At 39.4% G+C, this 21,547-nt stretch overlaps 1 protein-coding gene across 4 annotated transcripts in view; it reads right to left on the reverse strand.

Annotated features, from left to right (window-relative positions):
* Nucleotides 1-3,206: 3,206 nt before the first annotated feature.
* The window catches only part of eps15l1a (epidermal growth factor receptor pathway substrate 15-like 1a), a 43,177-nt gene continuing 24,836 nt past the window's right edge, over nt 3,207-21,547 (reverse strand). For all 4 annotated transcript variants that reach the window (XM_062394904.1, XM_062394903.1, XM_062394902.1 and 1 more), the window contains exons 24-26: nt 12,087-12,245; nt 8,698-8,714; nt 3,207-8,289 (exon numbers count right to left, since the gene is read on the reverse strand). In XM_062394904.1, the coding sequence (XP_062250888.1) occupies nt 8,143-8,289; nt 8,698-8,714; nt 12,087-12,245 (323 nt within the window). In that variant the 3' untranslated portion in view covers nt 3,207-8,142. The remainder of the gene's footprint in view (nt 8,290-8,697; nt 8,715-12,086; nt 12,246-21,547) is intronic.

A 21,547-nucleotide genomic window follows, 5' to 3' on the forward strand; every position in this document is an offset into this window, starting at 1 on the left:
TCTATGCTTCAAATGGTCCTCACAAAGGTATAGGTACAGGGACACACACACACACACACACACACACACAAGCACCCATACAGTGAAGCATGCTTCCTTATATTGTGTGAGCAGTGATGTTTTTACTGAGTCTCCCTCCCACCTCACTATTCAAGACTGATATTTTCACTCAGCAAGAGACTGTAAACATGCTTGCAAGCTCTTGTGCAAGAGTTTATCTCAGAAGAATTCCCCACCGCAGCATATTCCTCTCCATCTCCAACACAGATCACTCATAAATAAAAGTGTGTGTTTTGTGATTGTGATACTGTTCCTGTCATTGGTCGAAGATTAAACCAAAACACTAAATCTCTTTAAGGCTTTTTCTCTCAACCTGATCTCTCTGTGGATAATCACATATTAAGATGTCATATTTCATATTTAGTTACCGGAGGCTCCAGTGACCATTCTTATATTAGTTGTAGGAACTTCTGGGTTTCTCTTAATTTTGTAAGATCTGGATCTTACTATGCAAAGTGCCTTAAGATAATGCATGGTGTGATTTAGCATTATACAAATAAAATAAAATAGATTTGAAACTGCGCTCAGTGCTCACAGAGTTCAGTGCTCACAGAGTACTCCTGATTATTTTCTACAAAAGTAAACACTCTTCAGACGTACAAACATTTTTCTGGTGAAATTCCTTGAAGCAGAGAACTTTCTAAACTGAAAAAAAGTACTTATCTGGATAGAGTCCCAGAGTCTCAGGTGCCCAGCACTGCCTGAAGAAAAGTGGGAATTCTATGTATGGAAAGAGGATGCCATCTACTGGGGACCGGAGGACATTCAGGATGGAATCCAGTCCCTGAATGCCTCATGAGAGAACACGTTACCAAACGTTCTCCAAATTAGTTTTCACCCATTGATCCATTTTATCCAACCTTAAGGAGGATGTATCGGGTAAAGTAGTGAAATGAGATTGAGGTAACAGTGTCCACAAATGGTGGGGTAAATGGAGGCGGGGAGATAAATGGCTGGCTGTCTCACAGTAACAAGATATTTATCCTTGACTTTTTATTGATCAGTCTTAATTTAAGTTTAGCTGTTGAATAAATGTAATTATTTAAATTAATATGTTTGTTTTCTAACACGAGGCCACCTTCTCTCAACCCACTGAAGTGTCTGTGGCAAACAACTTGATGCACACTCCTCAACACATTTACACATTGTCCAGCCCAGTGCCTCAAACCAGGGGGCAAAAAAGTCTCCATGTGCCTTTGTGCAGACACAGGCATGTTCCAGCTTCAAGTGTGTAACTCAAGCATTTATTTTCTGTCAGTACCAGACTGACAACTAAGAAAAGACAGGATGAGTCCTTCTTCACTTGGTTTGGCGAAAGTAGTTCCACTGGTAGTGTGACTGATGCACAGATTCTCTGAGAACCTTTCAAACATTGCTCTCAATACAGCTTCCCAAAGACATCTGTCCAACTCTGACTGACTGACAGAAGATGTGTGTCTGTGGTACTGAATGGAGCTTAGTGTCCCAATTGAACCTCATATTTTGTGCACATGTCTATAGACTGCTTTCTAAGTATTACGAAGTTTATTAAGAGTAAATTATTATAGTTAGTAATTAAGGTTAGGACATTCATTGATGTTTAAGGTTTTTAGGGTGAGGGGCTAAGGAAAGCATTATGTATTTGGATTGTGGCCGTTCCCCATGGGGATGGTAAAACAGAATTGTGAGTGTTTCAGGTCAGTTTCAGCAGCAGAATGGTGCTTTTGTCTTGACGACAAATAAAAGCACTTTACAGGGAAGGTTTTGGCCTTTCAACCATTCATTCTTACAGTGCATATATGTGCTGCACTCTTCTATATGACAGCAGGCAATTTGGGAATCACTTTCTTGCCCAAATACACCAAAGAAAGTGGAAGACTGGGATCGAACGACCGACCCACTCCTGAGCTGCTGCAGCCACCCAGGTTAAATGTCTGTAATGTCAATGAGATCTTCCTCCGAGCCTCTAATTGATGATAATTGATTCATTCCTGGGCCCTTGTATCCAGGATTTTATACAAACTGAGGTCAGGAGTCAATTTACACGTTTTTCAGAATTCCACCCCTGTAGCATAGAGTAAAGTACAAGGCAAAAATGTATAAATTCAGAATCAGGCTAAAAATCATTATGTTAAATTAGTGTGTGATTATTGAGTGTTAACTCCTGGTCAGCCTGTCCAACTCGAGGGCCCTGGATCCTTCCTTGCTGCTTTTTCAGGAATGGTCCACTGATTGGAATGCTGGTGGCTGATACTGAGAGGCATCACAAACACAGGCTGAGCCAGAAATTGCTCTGCAGCGGGCATTATTTTCATGCATGTGTGTGTGAATATGCGTGGTTCTCATGCAGAGAGGATAATCCCACTGTTTCCTCCCCTACACACAGTAATGTGTGTTTCCCAGCTGAGAATAGTTGAGAAGGGAAGTGTGGCATGTGCTGACGAGGCCCAAAGTGAAAGCATAGCTGGTCAGAGGAGAGACGGAGGAGATACTGAACCAGTGAGGGCAAACCCATGTTTACCCTCCAGTTCTCTCTGACCCACATTCCCAGTTAAAAGCCAATAGGCTTTTCATTTCCTCCTCTCCATTACCGCTAGGTAAACACAAACCTAGCAGGAATTTCCTGTTATTCCATACGGAGACAGTTAGCATTCGCTAACATAGCAGATTGCCTGGGTTTCAGCTAATATGAACAGAAATGGCAGCAGTGTTTGCACAGCATTCATTTCACATTGCACAGCTGTATCCTTGAAATGTAGCTGAGAGTAATTCACTGCACATTGTGGCTGTGTGGAGGGAGTCACAGGACTGACCGTTAGTCAGACTACGAGGTGAATAGTTCCACTCTAAAAAGATCAGAATACTAATTTTGAAATGTTCGGATTCTGCAACATTGGATGGTTTCCCCTGAGTCAATTATAGCTTTGAAAACTTACACACCAGAAGCATAAGTTGATTTTCACAGAGGGGACATGCGTTCGTATACAAAGCTGCTTTTGATTTTCAATAATTTATTAGTATGTTCTCTACTAAAATCTGATTTCTGCACTTTATGGAAGTGCAATATTAAAACACTGGAGTAGTCAGCTCAAACCTACACCCATTTTTAGAGTTGAGTTCTGTTGGTTTACTGACCTGGCTCCTGTAACATAACATGCACAAGTCCATTGTTATTAAACTGAAACGTTTATTCTAGTAAACAGTACAGACCATGTAGAGAGCATCACTGTTCAAAAATAATTCTTTCAGCATAAGTGTAACTATAGGCAACCTCCCAAATGGTTCCTTGTCAAGTTTACTTTTTCTTCTTCTTCATTTTTTATGGGACAAATATAATAGACATGATACTATACAGACTGTATACACACTGTATCCATCTTAATAAAGACAGCTCAGATTATTTTACCTTTGTGTGAGGGAGGGGGGGGGGGGGGGTGAAACTAAATCAAAAATGTAGCCAGGTCACTGGTTAATATCAGCATGTCAGTAAAGACAAAATACAAAATATCCACTTCTTAAAAAGAGAAATAAAACTGACTATAACTAAGGAATTTAGTTGTAAATATTGATGTTTCAGCTGTCACTATATAAATATGGATTGTTTAAAATAATAATTTTGTTGCTCATTTCAAAATACTGAGTGTTGCATTTTATAATATTACATTCTGTAATGAAAGGTTTTTAGATTGTGCTGCTTTAGTAGGATGAAATCAGCAAGTTGGGGGGGGGGGGGGTGGAAGGTACATAAATAAAACACATTAAAAACATATGCTACATATAAAATCATCAAACTGCTTTCGCAGGATGCACAACACAACCAAAATAAACATCATCTATTGCACAATTGAGGAGTAGGATGAAAAACACAGTATGGATCAGGGTACCACTAAGGAGCTCTCCAGTCTAAGCAGCACACAGCAGACAGGCTGAGGTCAGTGGGACAAGGACAGAAACACATGAAGGACAGAGGGGGGGTCAGAGATCACACTATGGCTCAGTATCAAGTATGAGGACTGTTTGGATCTGAAAACCGGCAGTAACTTTCAAGTAGGAAGAGTTTTCATCAGATATATAATCAGGGTCTTAGATTACTCTTTGATCAAATAGTTCCTAGTTTCATCTGAGGGATTTTACACAACTGAGCCTGAGCCATCAACCTTCACACAAGCTCCAGAAAAACACAGCAATTGGTCCCGATACTGAGAGCTACTGAAGGCAACAGGACCACTGTCACTTTCTATGCTTAAATTATGACCACAGAATGTCATTATGGAGCAGATCTATTTAAATGACAGAAATAATTTCAGGTTGCCCAAACCTCCTCCTAGAGCACCGTGTGGGACACTCTGTGGGACACACACAAATCTATTGAAAATTATAGATTGGTGATAACATGTTCCATATGAAGTTATATAATGGTCACTTGAAGACAGTCTTGTTATTTTTGCTGCACAAGTTGTCTGTTACATTGTTGTGAAAAAGCTGATGGCCCTTCAGGTAACTAAAAAAACACTTTGCTAGCAATGAAATTCCATTTTAAACTAATGGTAAACTTAGCTAAAAACTACAAGCACATCATGAAATGTAACACTAATGACTTTTTTAACATTTAAGTCCTAAGTAGGGACAAAAGAATAAAGCAGGAGGTGAGTCTATAAAAAAACTACAAACAGCACAATTTGCTTTCTGTGAGAAAAGAAAAAACAGACAATGATATATGAACATAGTCGCTCATATAGTGACCTTTCCACAGCCGTGTGGCAGGAGCATGGCAAGCATTTGAAAAGCTAGCACATGCCTTATGACTCAGCTGTAGATGGAAGGCCAACAGAGGTGTTAGCTGTACACAGCTTAGATGGAGAGGCTTATTTAATACAAGGGTCACTCTTCCTCTACAGGAAGAAAGTTTGTAACAGCTAAAGCAAAGTAAATATTAATGATATGTAAACATGACAAAGGAAATGGCAAGGAGAGGCAGTTCCCACTGTGGCAGAACCAGTGGCTGCACATCAACTTCAACTTGACCAGCATCAACTCCAATGTGGGTGAATTCACATTATGCGTTCCCAGCAGACACATTGTTACAGACATGTATAATGGGGGGGGTGTTCAGTATGTCAGTCCTGGTATTGCACTCCTCAATGTGGTGATTGGAGAAGCAGATATGTGCAGGAATATCAGGTAAGTTTCTATCGTTCTGGGGAAAATATATAAACATGCTGATTGAGGATGGTTCCTCTGTTCATCTAGCCTATTTCTAATCATTTATCCATCAATTGTAAATATTTTTTAAGACGATTCCAATTGTTTGGCAAATTATTTATATCTCTGGCATTTCATTAGTCTTTTTTTACAAGCTTTCTCATCTTATTCTACAGAACACTTCCACGTGCACTATCTTTATGTGTGGATACATTTCACCCCAGCCAATGTAGAAAGAAAGGCTGTGTGCATTTGCAAATAGTGTGCAAAGACCAGTGTTGAGAATGACACAAAGATCAAGAAGCGTATAGTCAAGTGCCCAAAGTTTCCTCAGGGCTCAAACCAGCCTATGACAAAACAAAATGTCTATATTTATGTCTGTGTATGACAAGGTAAATACAGTTAGTATAAATTACCCACACAATTTCCAGTTTTTTTCCGTTAATTCCCCTATATTCCCATGGAAAGTTTCCCACTTTGAATATTCCCGGAATTTTGCAACCCTAACCCCAATACAAAGGACTGAGTTTACATTCTATCTTGGTTCTACCAAAGATTCAGCTTTTTGCCATTTCACAAAGAGCAAGCCCTTACCCAGGACCATCATATTAGGCATCACATCTAATTTTAAGGAACAGACATTTTTGTAAAACATAAATTCGTTATGTGAAAAATTCAGAAAAAATAAACTACCTTTGTAACGGCCAAACATCATAAAAGCACATGCAAATTAGACAGGTCAATATGAAAAACTGGATTAACTGAGGTTTGGGTTAAATCAAACAATACAAATCAAATCATGACACAGGTTTTTATCCTGGCAAACGGGAATTTATATAGTGTCTGAACACTATATGAGATTGTACTGAAGAAAACAATCTCCTAATTTATATTCACTTCAAAAAAACTTCCAAGTTGTTAAGAGGACTTTGTATTTTCAGAATTCTTTACCTAACTTCTAGGAACGACTGAATGACTGAAATGTTCAGGTTCTATGAGGAGATATTCAGCATTGTGTAATGCTCCTGCTGCAGTTGTATCAATTTGGTAATGAAAGACTTTTCTTCCCATGACAAACAAGTTTAACTAAAAAAATCATCCCCTAAAGTGGCGATGGGGAGAACATGTGGGCTCTGAGCAGGACCTGACTGCAGGACATGCACATGGCAAAACAGTAAGAGTGTGATTGATCATGGACACACAGAATACAGACACATATATAAAACACGACATGTAACTACAACACAGCGGCTCTGAGTGAAATAGAAAGTCAGTGTCTCACTCAAACATCATATTTTGCTTCAAGTAGCTCACATCAAAACAAGGTGAGTGGCTCAGTCCATGTTAGAACAGTAAGCTATGATACGTCACAAACCTTTTCACATATTTCCAGTTTCCAGCCTAATTAAACCTGATGTCAGCCAGTTAAAGACTTTTACAAACACTCAAAATAGCTTTAGAGTGGGTCCAACTCAACAGCAAATTATGTCAACAGAATAATAAGAAATAAAACCTGTGTTAAAATCCCTCACTCTCTATAAAACAAAGTCAAATGTAGAAAAAATAATTCCCTCATGTTGCCTTTGTTGAATGTGGTGTACGTCACAGCAGGATTAGAGTTGAAGCATAGTTAGCTCTGTTGGTCTATATACACTTTGACAGTAGGGGAGAGAGTTTCCAAGGTCATCACATAAAACTCTCCACAAACTTTCTCACACTCCTGGACAAAGAAAATATATCTATACAATTTCTCACTGTCAATCATTAGAACTGTTACTTCAACCTGCCATGGTACCAGGGACATTAAATGAAATCTGTATAATGGATGTATCAGTTTTTTGCTCCAATAATTTCACAAACGTGAAATGTGAACATATCCCTCTATTGCTGGTTAATAATGTTATCAATGACTAAGTCTGACCTGGAAGAAAGAAGCGGAGGGTCTGGACACCGGGCCAGATTCTCAGACACTAATGCACCTGGTGTGGGACCAAAATAAGAGGAAACTCAATATTCTGAGAAATATGCTTCCTGGTACCCAGAGACAGATGAAAAGATTATTTTCAATTTCAATTTGCCTATTTTAGCATGTACTGGAGTGAAAAGAAGTCAACTAATAAAAGTCAACTGAGTCTGGATCAGTGAGTGTTTCCTGAGGGAAAAACAGGGAGTGCAAACTGAACTGAGGTGAAAATCCTTAATCCTGAGGAGTGAAAATCCAGATTCAGTCTTCTCCATATGCCTCTATATTCACATATACTTTTGCAACACATCATTCTATAGCAGTTCATACCAGCACAACAACCCAACACTGAATACTAAGTGAGAATCAGTGATATGTCCATGTCACACAAACACAGCCGGAAAAAAATCCTCACCAAAACATGGCAGTAAGAATTGTGCTGTGATTTTTCTTCACTGCTGCTTGTAAGAACGGAAGCAGAAGTATTGTGAGCCTGTTTGCCATATTTTCAACCACTGTGAGAGAAGGTGGAGAAGAAAAACCACCAATGCACAAATGCAAACTGCCAATGTGATTTGTTGGGTATGCTTTTCTTATCTGCTCAGACCAGTGAGTGGATCCAACAGTGTCAAGCCATCATAGTGCTTATACACAGTGCCTGGTCCTCTTCCAGTATTCTGTCTATTCATGTCAGCAGGAGTTTTGCAGTGATGATTCTCGGGCCCACAGTCTAATTGTCTTCTCTTTTTTTTTTTTACTTAGGGTCAGTGGCAAGACTTGCCCAGAAGGTCTTTCAGCATCTTTCTGCTCCTCATTTATTGAGTCATAGAGTATTTGAGAATGTAAATAGTGGGGGGTGCAGGTGTCAGTCAAGTAGATGTCAGTCATGTTGTCTGTTTGTTAGCCTGTCTACGCACTGTCTGTCTATGTGTGGGGGGTCATGCATTGGACATCTCGGCCTTGCTGAGGGCGATGGCCAGCTCCAGGTCCTCTTGCTCCTGCTGTCTGAGCCTCTTCAGCCGCTCACGCTCTGCTCGCTCACTCTCTCTCTTAGCCCACTCCAACTGCTGAGCCTCATTCCCAAACTAGAGGGAGGGAGGGAGGGAGGGAGGGAGGGGGGGAGAGAGAGAGAAAGAGAGAGAGAGAGAGAGAGAGAGAGAGAGAGAGAGAGAGAGAGAGAGAGAGAGAGAGAGAGAGAGAGAGAGAATATATGCCCTTGTTACATGTGTGTTCATTCTGGCTTTATGCTAATATGATGTCACCTACTAGATAGGCTGGAGCACTCCTCGTTTTTATTTCTCAAAACAGCTAAATGATGGAGCACAGTGGTGAGGAGTAAAATAATAAGATCAAGTATTGGATTTTATAAGGATCTATGTGTAAAAACTAAAAAAAATGCTAACATAGAGCTGAAATACCTTGTAAGTCATACCATGTGGACAGTGTTACCAAACTGTCATTTAATGCGAATTTCATTGAGTCAAATATCATACCTTAACTTTTTCAGGTCCTGTCAGAGAGAGGGATTACAGAACAGAGAGATTATAAACCACAAATCCCTTAACTAAGTGGATCAATGATAGTTTACCAGTAATCACAGCACAAACACACAAGCACACACACGCACATATGACACACAGGGATGCCTGCAGAGTTTCACGGTCTTTAGCTACTTATGAGGACTTTTTATCGACAGCAAATTATTACACTTTATCGAGAGCAAATGATCTTACAATGCAAACAAGTCACTGAAGTTGAAGTATACACTTGATGTCAATAAGGGCCTCAGGCGACTGAGATGGACAGATGAAACAGTGGGGGATCCCTTCAAGTTGAGACAAACTACAGGGAGAGGGCAGCTCTACATTCTACACACTGAATGCTGGGCAAATGCATCAAATCCATCATAGGAGAGATCACACAAAAATTAGAAATTCTATGTATATATATATATATATATATATATATATAAGGTTTGTTTTCAGCCTGGTTTTCGTACTTTATGTCAGGATGATTGGCCCTAATTCTTCCAAAAACTGGAACTAAATTCTACAAATGATAAAGAATAAAGCCTAACGGCCAATTAAAGCTGCAATTCATAATGATTGTGTCCAATTCTAATTTAAGCATTTTTAAGAGCAAGTTTAAGCTCTTTCAAACGTGGATTTCATTTCTAAACAATATTTTATTTGAATGCCCTTTACTCAGAAAAAACATTCAATTGTATTCACACTGATGAAAATGAGTTTAAAATGAATATTTTTATGTTTATAGAAAGGGCTGGAATTAGGAGGTTTTCTGCTTTCAGACAGTGCGTGGTTACCGCTGCATCATCACACTTAAAAACCCTAACCCTCAGAATCAGGGACAACATAGACTGCTGCTTTCCACTTTCCATCATCACACATCAAACAGCCGCTGAAGCCTCAAATAGGGGAAGTGATTAACAATGAACTAATACAACAAGTTTAGCTAACTGTTAATAAATTATACTCTATATACTATACTAAATTATACTATAACGGAATATTCAGATTTTAAACTGATTAGTTTGACTATGGTTTATTTCATTTACCAATTCTGTTTAGCATGAGTAGTTGTATCCTGATGACTTACCTGTGTAATCCTGTATCATTTCCCTTAATGTACTTTCTGTGGTTGCCAAGGTGAAAAAGTTAATCTTGAACTCAGCAGCAGCACAAGAAAGGGCAGCAGCTGCCTTGCCACTGCCATGACCTCAGCAGCACATCTGCCACTATGTTTAGTTTAAAAACAGTGAAAGTGGTAGTGGAAACTGCTTACTGTCTGAAAGCTCCTTTACTTTCAGGAGCTTTGGTAGAACAGCTGAGAAGAACAAATAAGTGAATGATTTAATAACAGTATTGTTTAATAGTAAAAGCTGGGGAAACTGTGAACCATAACAGGAACACTTAATGCTTTACAGGCCTGTTTTCCTAGCCATTAGTATGTAAATAATTCACTTAGATTCTACAAAAACTGAATGAAACTTTGATGAATAATGGTTTAGTTTCAACGCAGTGAGGCAGTCAGTTAGTATCTGAGCTCCCATAAGAAACAGATGGTGAATTAGAGGTATCCGGTTAAAAAATAGGGACAAGCGGAAGGATGAGAGTGGTGACAAACATTACATTCAAATTATAATAAAAAGACTTTCATTATAAAACAAACTGCAAACAATTGCTACCAGCATGCACATAAACAGACACACATAAACACACAGAGCAAGGTAACGCAGGGATGGCAGACTCCAGAGCTGTGCGTTGAGAAGTGATATTGCTGTGTCTCATGTTATATCTGACTCATAGCTGAACACAATTAAACATTATTCCCTGATTAGTAAACAGTGATTATTTAGTTGATCTCACTGACTAATAAACAGTGACATGAAGAGAAAGTCACACTAGTATTAAAACTATGGACATATTATGAGTTTCTGTAGTTATCTGCCTATGGCTTTCATGATCATTCACAATTGTGTACACTTACAGGTACATTTAGCTGATGCTTTTATCCAAAGCAACTTACAATAAGTCTCTACATTTTACCATGAGCATTATTCAAACACTCCTCTGATATTGGCCCTCAGACTGTGAAAGTCCACGGAAACCCTGACAAAGCAGAGATATTCTTCCTGTCAAAACAAACAACAACCACAAAATGGGCTGACACCCTTTCCTGCACTAGAGGAAGATGATGACGGTCACATTGCAGCTCTGCAAACTGCACCACTTTGATACCAAACAGCAGTTTCTCTAGTGGGCTCAAATATTATCAGTCCAGTTCACCTCTCATTATCAAACCAGATCTCTCTGCTTGTTTTGGCTGCTTTTCATATATGAGCTGCCATTGTTCTTGCAACAGTGAGGGGAAGGGTTCCTGCAGGACATGGATAGCTTAGCTTAGCATTAAGACTTGAAGAAGGGGAAACAGCTAGCCTGGCTTATACATTGTTTTATCTATAAACAAGATGATATTAAAGGGACAATAAGTGATTTACATGCTGGGACTATTGATCAACGAAATTAACTTGATTAATTCACAGAGAACTTTTCTGGATATAGAGTGTGACATCTGATTCAATAAGTAAGCACAGGTTACTCACATAACTTCCCTACAAACCTATTTCTTTGGTGCACTAATAAATGCTATACTACGTCTTCATTTGAAATCAGTGTTTTCAAACTAAAACGACCTCTGAGTGTTTTGATTCTGTATCAGTTTTAATCCCAAATTCAATACCAACGTGCCTGGATAATTGAACACTCACTCAAAATGGGCTAATGTTTGTTATCTAATTGATGGAAATCCATTGGAGTGACAGCCATTTAACAAGACATCTAAAGATACCTCCATGAGGTCTGGGTTACATTTGATAGACCACTATATATATATTCCTAATTTTAATCCATAATCAAAATTATTGTTAGTTGCAACCTTGATCTGAATAATGATCTTTATCTAATGACTTTTACCTTCAAAATTGGTATTAAAAAGAACTCTGGCCACACCATGACTGGATCTTACAAAATAAATTAAGTGGATGGAACCATTCTACTCATCCCCCTAGAAAAAGCAAGACTAAAATATACTAATCACCTGTTAATCGCAAAAACATGTAGGTGCAACATCTTGTCTTTCGACTGAGATACATACAGTTAAACTACCTCTGCTACATCCTCTGCTAATCAGCCCTCATCAGTCTTTAGCAGAGAATCCCTATGACTTAAATCTAGAGACCATTCTGGTGTCTGTGGTGAGCTTTGTGGCCTTGTCTAAACACTGATAGTGAAACAATATCACCAATCTCAACTTACAGAACTGAAGTCTGCAAAACCAGAGGTAGAGTCTTTAGGGGCTTTACTTGATGAGGATGGAGCAAAAGGGTCTTTGCCACTGAAGGGGTCTCCCAAGCCCTTTTTACTCTGAAATGGATCAATGATGTCGCTGCCAAACGGCTGGAAGGGGTCATCCGGTTTGGAAGGGTCGGCTGTGCCAGACATGCTCACTGGTGTGCTCTTACCTGTAGACATAAAAGACAAATGTACATTTCATCAAAGAGAAGACACTTTTCAAATTATCAACAAGGCTCTCTTTTTGTTTCACCCGATGAAAGCTTTCTAAAACAAACAACCTTCTCATAGCAATGACGTGACCTTGTCATGTGAAAAACTGACTGAAAAGTTAAAACTTAGGATAATATGAGGCATTCTTTACAAAGATCAGAAGAGGTCAGGACATATAGATGCCTTCTGGGACGGAAACGGGAATATTTTTTTTGTGATGATGAAGATATGCTAAGATAAGCGATATGCTAAGACAAAAAAAACACATCACAGGTGTGAAAATTTAAATATCTACAAAGAAGGGTGTGAACAGACTAAGCGATTGTGTTCACTGATAACTGAGAAACACTATAACTCAACACGGCAGCTCCCACCAGTAACTCTCACCTTAGTGAACTCAGTGAGGTTGTATGTTGATACCACATGATCCGATGTGAGCGAGCACCAAATTCTGTGCTTCTCATAATTCTATCCACGCCCTGCTTCACCCCCCCTGTCACCTCAAAGTTATCTCCCAGCTTCTGAAAGCCCCACAAGTTTAACCCCCACACATGTTCACACACAAAAAAACAAACATCAAAAGGACCAAAGCCAAAAGTGATACTACTTTGACCCACGAATTGAGATGGTTGGGCGTCTGCCCACATTACCAACTGTAGGTTAAAGCATTTACCAACTATGCCAACAGACCTGTGTGTTGCTCATGTTTACAGATCATATAGTTTTGAGTAAATAAATGCCCCACTGCTACATGTAATATTAGCGAAAACAAATACAGCATGTCAAAGTTTAATAGAATATAAAGACAAATCAAGGTAAAAGTGATATTAATATTTAATTTATAAAAAGCATCCTTGTTTTGTCAAACAGAATAGCAGCGAACCAGTTTCTGTGTAAAAATATATATAAAATGTAATCTTCATTTATGCGACGTATTGGTACTGAACCACAGGGGTTCTGTAAATAAGCAAACATGTAAATCAACAGTAATTGTAGTGCTGATAGTTAGTGTTCTTAACAGGGAGTTGAAGCTGGGCCTAGAAAAGGACTGTGGGAACTTTAAGAGTGCATCGCATTGCTTATGAAGGTGTTATACCACAGGACCAGTCAAACCGTTGTCATACTACATATATGGTGTTATTAAACAGTAAACCCAGGAGATCGGTGTGAATAGTTCACTTCAGACTCAATGCTGAGCAAAACTGCATGCCTGGCACGCCCGCCCGCCCGCCCGCCCGCACGCACGCACGCACGCACGCACACACACACACACGAGCTCCACCTGTTTTAAAATAATCCACTGGGATCTTATTTTAATGTCTACAAGAGGACAGAACGTGCAGCTAAATCTCCCCAATTATTTAAGGCATTTACTGGAGGCTGCAGCCTTGTCCCTATCACAACTCATTAAGCGATGAGTCAGTGACGTGTGTGTGTGTTTGTGTGTGTGCGTGTAGATGAGTAAAATAGAACACATCAAGACACTAGATTTAATAAACGAACTTGGAGACAATTAGACAGTTAGTAACAGTGCTGTCATTTGCCACTTCACAAGCCTGCAGCCTGACCTTCTCTGAACCACTGATCCTCATAAACATGCACAAACACATGCACGCATGCACAGATAAGCACACACAGACACAAAAAAAAGAGAGGAAGCAAGTAAGGGTGTGTCTGCAAACCACAAATCATCGCTATTCAAACATCACCATCGCCTTCACACAGACATAAGAGCAGTAGTCTGTGAACAATGTTAAATTGTGAAGTGAGTCACAGGAGTGAATAGTCAAGAGGTCCCTGACTAACAGCTGCTGAGCAATTGAATAGAACAGCATCACAGCTGTAATATATTTCTCTTTAGTACCCATCAACAACTACTGAGTCTGCAAATCTAACAATTTTTTTATAGATTTTAAATGGTAAATGGTTTTTGATTTATATAGCGCTTTTCTAGGATCTATTAATCATTTATTTTTGGGACCCAACTTAGAACCACACAAATTCACGTATTTCTTCTGTCCTGCTGCAACCCCAAGCCACCCTGCAAGATGCCTTGATTAAAAAAATGTTTTCCATAAATGATGTCATAAAACTTTTTGACAACTTCAACACCATTGTTTACCGAGGATTATATGACAAACTCAGAGCAAAAAAATTTTTACCTCTACAGCCCTGGTTGGGATGATGTTTTCATGTTGGTAATCATTGCCCTTTGTATAACATACATAGTGCTGGGTTTTCTTTCCACACAGTTCAACTTTAATTTCTTCACGCCACAAAATGTTGTACTAGTAGCATTGTTGGGCATAATGGTGCTTTTTGGCAAACTTTAGGTACGCAGCAATGTTTTTTGGAGAGCAGCAGCTTTAACCGTTCTGCCATGGATATATCATAGGCTATTTAACGAGTTGCATATTGTTTACTCATGAACAAAGATGTAAGCCAGTTACAATGGTTCCTTTATGCCTTTCATGGTTCATCTTTCCTTCACTGAAGACTGTGTTGTGCCTTTGGAGTCATCTTGACTGGGAGACAAGTAACTGTACCAAATTGATTCCATTTCTTTTAAAGTTGTCAAACTATGGACTGATGGCTATCTAAAGTTTGAGATTATTCTGTAAACGCTTTCCAGGTTTATGCAAATAAAATACATTGGATCGTTGGTCTTCTGGAATCAGTTTTTTCGTAGGCATGGTTCACATCAGCAGATATTTACTGTGAATAGCAAGATCACACTATTTTTAGCAGTCAAAGTAGCTCAAACCCACACCTTCATATTCTTATTTTATTGATTGGACTCCAGATTTGCCAAACACTGACTCCAATAACCTTTTGCTGAAGTCAGTGTGGGGGTTCACATTTTTCCAACCTACACAGGAAATATTGTAATGATATACTGAATATGGAGAAGAACAATGCAGAAATGATTATTTATCATTATATATTTACATATATAAAATATGCTGATACATAAGTGTTGCAGCCTTGCTAAAGGATGCAGAATTATTGTAGGACAATATTAATCAGCTGCACCCTCATCACACTTAAGTCTAACAAAGCAAGTTAAGAACTGTTCGGGTCTCAGAACAAAAACCAAGCCATGAAATTCAAGGAACACAATGCAAAGCTCACAGGCAAGGTTGTGTCAAGGCCCAGTTGAAGAAGTAAAAACAGTGACCAATGGAGAAGGCTACAACCTCTCTGTCGTATTGAAGGTTCCCAAGAGAACAGTGACCTTAATGATCCTAAAACTGAACAAGTGTGGAATAACCTGCAATCTTCCTAGGGCAGTATTATATACATTTTTTTTTATTTTATTTGACCTTTATTTAACCAGGAAAGTCCCATTGAGATTAAAAACCTCTTTTTCGAGGGAGTCCTGGCCAAGAGGCAGCAACAAATAACATATGTACACTCACAATATTACACTCACAACATATAAACAGAAATTAAAATGATAAAAAAACAATTACAGGTAAATTAAAATTTATAAAAAACACACATCAACAAGTAAAAGAAGTGGTCTGAAATGCTCTCATCGTAGATTTAAAAGCGTTCAAAGAAATCATTTCGGTTAATTTAAAATCTTTTTGCAGCCAGTTCCATGTGGTGGGAGCAGAGTGGACAAATGCCCTTTTTCCTGATTCTGTGCGGGCCAATGGAACTAACAAAAGCATCTGATTGTTTGAGCGCAGACTGTAAGAAGCAACACTTTTCTCTGTGATTAACTTACAAATATATGATGGCAGTAGCCCAAGCATGGCCTTATAAATAAATGTGCACCAATGTCCCAGCCTCCTGTTGGACAAAGAGGGCCAACCCACTCGAGAATACAATTCACAGTGATGGGTCAGGGCTCTACAGTTAGTGATAAACCTCAGAGAAGCATGGTAAACAGCATCAATCTTACATAGACATTTAGCTGAGGCATTCATATAAATCAAATCTCCATAATCTAAACTGGATAAAAACGTTGCAGTGACAAACCGCTTTTTCACCTCAAAAGAGAAACAAAATTTGTGCCTGAAGAAGAAGCCCAATTTAAGTTTCAATTTCTTCACAAGATTGTCAATGTGGGGTTTGAAGGAAATGGAATCATCAATCAAGACACCAAGATATTTATAGATATGAACCACCTCTATGACATTTCCCTCAAGAGTGGACACTGTGGGGACAGTTTGAGGTAATTTCTTAGAGTTTGAAAACAACATTTGTTTAGTTTTTTCAGTGTTGACTTGACTAATTTTAGTTGCAGGAGTGTGTGCTGGACTGCATCAAAAGCTTTCTGCAGAGATTCAACAGCTCTAGCAGGAGTTGATCCAAAACAGTAAATAATTGTATCATCTGCATAAAAATGCATGTTAGCATCTGACACGTTTGTTCCCAAATCATTAATGTACATAATGAACAACAGGGGTCCTAATATTGAACCCTGTGGCACGCCCTTGTGGACACTCACAAATTCAGAACACAGACCATCATATTTAATACACTGAGTCCTGTCACTCAAATAATCTGTGAACCAGGAAACTACATGATTTGACAAACCCAAGCAAAAAAGCCTATGCTTTAAAACAGCATGGTCCCCAGTGTCAAAAGCCTTTGACAGATCAATAAAAAGTGAAGCACAGTGCTGCTTCTTATCAAGAGCAACTAATATATCATTGATCACTTTTGTAGCTGCAGTGATGGTACTGTGTTTTTTCCTGAAGCCTGATTGCAGTTTTGAGAGAAGATCATTAAAAGTTAGAAACTCTTTTAACTGATCAAACACAAGAGATTCAAGAATTTTTGAAAAGGCACACAGATTTGATATTGGCCTGTAGTTGGTTAAAGCTGCTGGATCACCTCCTTTTAATAAGGGGGTAACAAAAGCTGACTTCCAAACAGATGGAATTTCTTTGTTTTCAATTGAGAGATTAAAAAGGATTGTAAGAGGCTGTGCTGCAAAATCAGCTGCTATTTTTAAAAAGTAGGGCTCTATTAAATCAGGTCCAGGGGATTTTCTGCAAGCCAACGTTTTGAGGGCTTGATGCACTTGCTGCACAGTAAAAGGTAAGAAATTAAAGGGTTCTCCTGAAAACCTTGGAGCTTCTGTGCAGGGAAACACAGGGGCAGCTCCCGTAGAATCAAACAAAGAACCAGATAATACAAAATGATTGTTAAAACAATTTAGAACCTCAGTTCTATCATAGACTGGGACCGAGTCTTTTAGAACAAATATCGGAAGAGCCGGAGGACTTTTACTTACAGATATAGATTTAATTACTTTCCAAAATTTCTGTGGATTATTAAGGTTCTCAGTTGTGACAGATAAATAATATTCAGATTTAGCCTTTTTAATAAGAGTAGTGCATTTGTTCCTTAGTTGCCTGAAAATAGACCAGTCCGAGGCAAAATCACTTTTTCTGGCTTTGGCCCATGCCACATTACGTCGATGGATGGTATCTGACAGCTCTGGGGAAAACCACGGATTATCTCGTCCCTTAACCCTGAATTTCCTGATTGGGGCATGTTTATTTACAATTTTCAGAAAGTGTTCCTTAAAGAACGTCCAAGCTAACTCCACGTCCGGCAAAAGACCTATGTGTCCCCAATTTACCAAAGACAAATCATGATGAAAAGCCTGTTCATTAAACATTTTTAAATTCCTCTTGAAAATAATGCGTGGCTTACGTTTGGGGATCTTTGTGTCTCTGCAAATAGCAACAACACAATGATCACTCAAATCATTGCAGAAAACTCCCAAGGATAAGAATTTATGAGGAACATTTGTGAGATTAAAAAGGATTGTAAGAGGCTGTGCTACAAAATCAGCTGCTATTTTTAAAAAGTAGGGCTCTATTAAATCAGGTCCAGGGGATTTTCTGCAAGCCAACGTTTTGAGGGCTTGATGCACTTGCTGCACAGTAAAAGGTAAGAAATTAAAGGGTTCTCCTGAAAACCTTGGAGCTTCTGTGCAGGGAAACACAGGGGCAGCTCCCGTAGAATCAAACAAAGAACCAGATAATACAAAATGATTGTTAAAACAATTTAGAACCTCAGTTTTATCATAGACTGGGACCGAGTCTTTTAGAACAAATATCGGAAGAGCCGGAGGACTTTTACTTACAGATATAGATTGAATTACTTTCCAAAATTTCTGTGGATTATTAAGGTTCTCAGTTGTGACAGATAAATATTATTCAGATTTAGCCTTTTTAATAAGAGTAGTGCATTTGTTCCTTAGTTGCCTGAAAATAGACCAGTCCGAGGCAAAATCACTTTTTCTGGCTTTGGCCCATGCCACATTACGTCGATGGATGGTATCTGACAACTCTGGGGAAAACCACGGATTATCTCGTCCCTTAACCCTGAATTTCCTGATTGGTGCATGTTTATTTACAATTTTCACAAAGTGTTCCTTAAAGAATGTCCAAGCTAACTCCACGTCCGGCAAAAGACCTATGTGTCCCCAATTTACCAAAGACAAATCATGATGAAAAGCCTGTTCATTAAACATTTTTAAATTCCTCTTGAAAATAATGCGTGGCATACGTTTGGGGATCTTTGTGTCTCTGCAAATAGCAACAACACAATGATCACTCAAATCATTGCAGAAAACTCCCAAGGATAAGAATTTATGAGGAACATTTGTGAGAATTAGATCAATCAAAGTGGACTTTTCAGATTTTTTAAGATTTGGCCTTGTAGGTAGGTTGACCAGCTGGATAAGATTAATAGAGTCACAGAAAGATTTAAATTCATCCGAAACTGCATTTAGCCAGTCCCAATTCAGATCTCCAGCCATTAAAAGCTCATTATAATTTAATTTGGACAAAAGATGCTGCAATGACGATAATGCCTCCTTTGTGGCAGTTGGAGGCCTATAGCACCCGACAACAGTCATAGAGAGGGAATTTGCTATTTCCACCTTCAATGCCAAAAATTCGAATTGCTTAGAGATAGACTCAGACAGAACAATTGAAGCTTCAAATCTTGATTTAACGAAAATGGCTACACCACCGCCTTTCTTGGGCCTATCACTACGATAAACATTGTATCCGAGTATGCTAATGTCTTCATTTGTAATAGATTTTGTCAGCCAAGTTTCTGAGATGACCACAATGTCTGCATCTGTTGATCTAACCCAAATTCTGACCATGTCCATCTTTGGTACTAAACTGCGCACATTAAGATGAATACATTTGAGACCAGACATTAATTTAAAATCAGCGGGAGTCTGGATACATTGCAATTCAGGACCAGGGTTTGAATGCACATCTCCAGACAGAAGTAAGAGTAGTACAATTATCACTGCTCGTCTCACATTACATTTTGAAGCAGTTGTTTGATGTGTTAAAGCCAGGGAATGCCTTTCCTTAAGGGAAAGAGTAAGATTATATAATGTAAAAAAACGTAGAACTTTAGGTAAGTCCCTAGGTGGGTCCGACCACAGGTTTGAGGCCCAGACCAAATCAGACTGTGGTTGCTGAAAATGCCCAGCAACATTAGCATTAGTGCCACTATAGTAGTGTCTTGCTAGCTACTCACCAAGGGGCAATTCCTTGGAGTCAGGTCCCAAAATGTCAACAAAAATACTAAAGTTAAGAATAATGCCATTGTCTTTAAATTACTGAGTTTACTATGCTAGCTGCTGTTGCTGGGGCCTTGAGATGCTAGCAGGGCTGCTGCTGCTGGGGCCTTGAGATGTTAGCAAGGCTGCTGCTGCTGCTGGGGGCTTGAGACGTTAGCAAGGCTGCTACTGCTGCTACTGCTGGGGCCTTGATGTGTTAGCAAGGCTGCTACTGCTGCTGCTGCTGAGGCCTTGGGAGTTGGCAAGGCTGCTACTGCTGCTGCTGAGGCCTTGGGAGTTAGCAAGGCTGCTGCTACTGCTGCTGCTGAGGCCTTGGGAGTTAGCAAGGCTGCTGCTACTGCTGCTGCTGAGGCCTTGGGAGTTAGCAAGGCTGCTACTGCTGCTGCTGAGGCCTTGGGAGTTAGCAAGGCTGCTACTGTTGCTGCTGCTGAGGCCTTGGGAGTTAGCAAGGCTGCTACTGCTGCTGCTGAGGCCTTGGGAGTTAGCAAGGCTGCTACTGCTGCTGCTGAGGCCTTGGGAGTTAGCAAGGCTGCTACTGCTGCTGCTGAGGCCTTGGGAGTTAGCAAGGCCGTTACTGCTGCCTTTGTTCTAGCCCTTCAGAGTCCAGGTCCGCATTCATTTCATGATAATATCCTTAAATCCAGTGTGCTCAATGAGTAGCCGAAACAAAATAGCGCAAAAAATGAACAAAAAATGAACAAAGACAGAGAGACAAACTCACATACAACCTAACATGCTGCCATCTTGGTTTTCCAAGATGGCAAGATATACATGCTTCTAATAGTCTAGTCCAGTGATTCTCAAATGGGGGTATGCGTACCCCTGGGGGTACTTGAAGGTACTCCAAGGGGTACTTGAGATTTTTTTTAAATATATTTAAAATTAGCATCCATTCAAAAATCCTTGAAAAATTGTTATTTAACAAATATTCAATAAAATATAAGTGTAAGTTCATGAACTAAATTTTATATTCAGTAGGCTTTTCAATTTAATTATCCTAAAAAAACAGAGTCTCCCCCATACCGATGGTTTGACCCAACCTGGCACACGCCACCTGTCATCACCTGTCATCACCTGCCTTGAAAACTTCAACAATGGAGTAGAGTTGAAGTGCAGCAGCAATGCTGCTGAAACACGGAGGGACAAGTACCAAAGATGGCGAAACCAGAGCAGAGAGCCTTCCCTAAACAACACCGCGAGAGCTAGTGCCTCTTCGATGGGCGCTAAAATGGAAAAGTTTTCCGTTGTGAAGTTAATGATTCATAACAATAAGTCTGCGTCTCTACCGGTACCCTTTCAAAATAAAAGCATGTAATACAAAAGCGGAAATGAAATTGTATGACCCTAAAGCGAGCAAATATTTCACAATAAAATAACAGAAAGACACTTCAATAATATTAACAATAACATAGATTGGGTTATTTACAATCTATGTTATTGTAAATAACATAGAGTATACGTACTCCGGGTAGGAAATGAGTCCTTAGCCCAAGTGAAGGAGTTCAAGTACCTCGGGGTCTTGTTCGCGAGTGAGGGTACTATGGAGCGTGAGATTGGCCGGAGAATCAGAACAGCGGGGGCTGTATTGCGTTCGCTTTACCGCACCGTTGTAACGAAAAGAGAGCTGAGCTGCAAGGCAAAGCTCTCGATCTACCGGTCGATCTTCGTTCCTATCCTCACCTA

This window comes from Platichthys flesus, chromosome 9 (genome assembly GCF_949316205.1).
Source record: "Platichthys flesus chromosome 9, fPlaFle2.1, whole genome shotgun sequence".
Lineage (NCBI taxonomy): Eukaryota > Metazoa > Chordata > Actinopteri > Pleuronectiformes > Pleuronectidae > Platichthys > Platichthys flesus.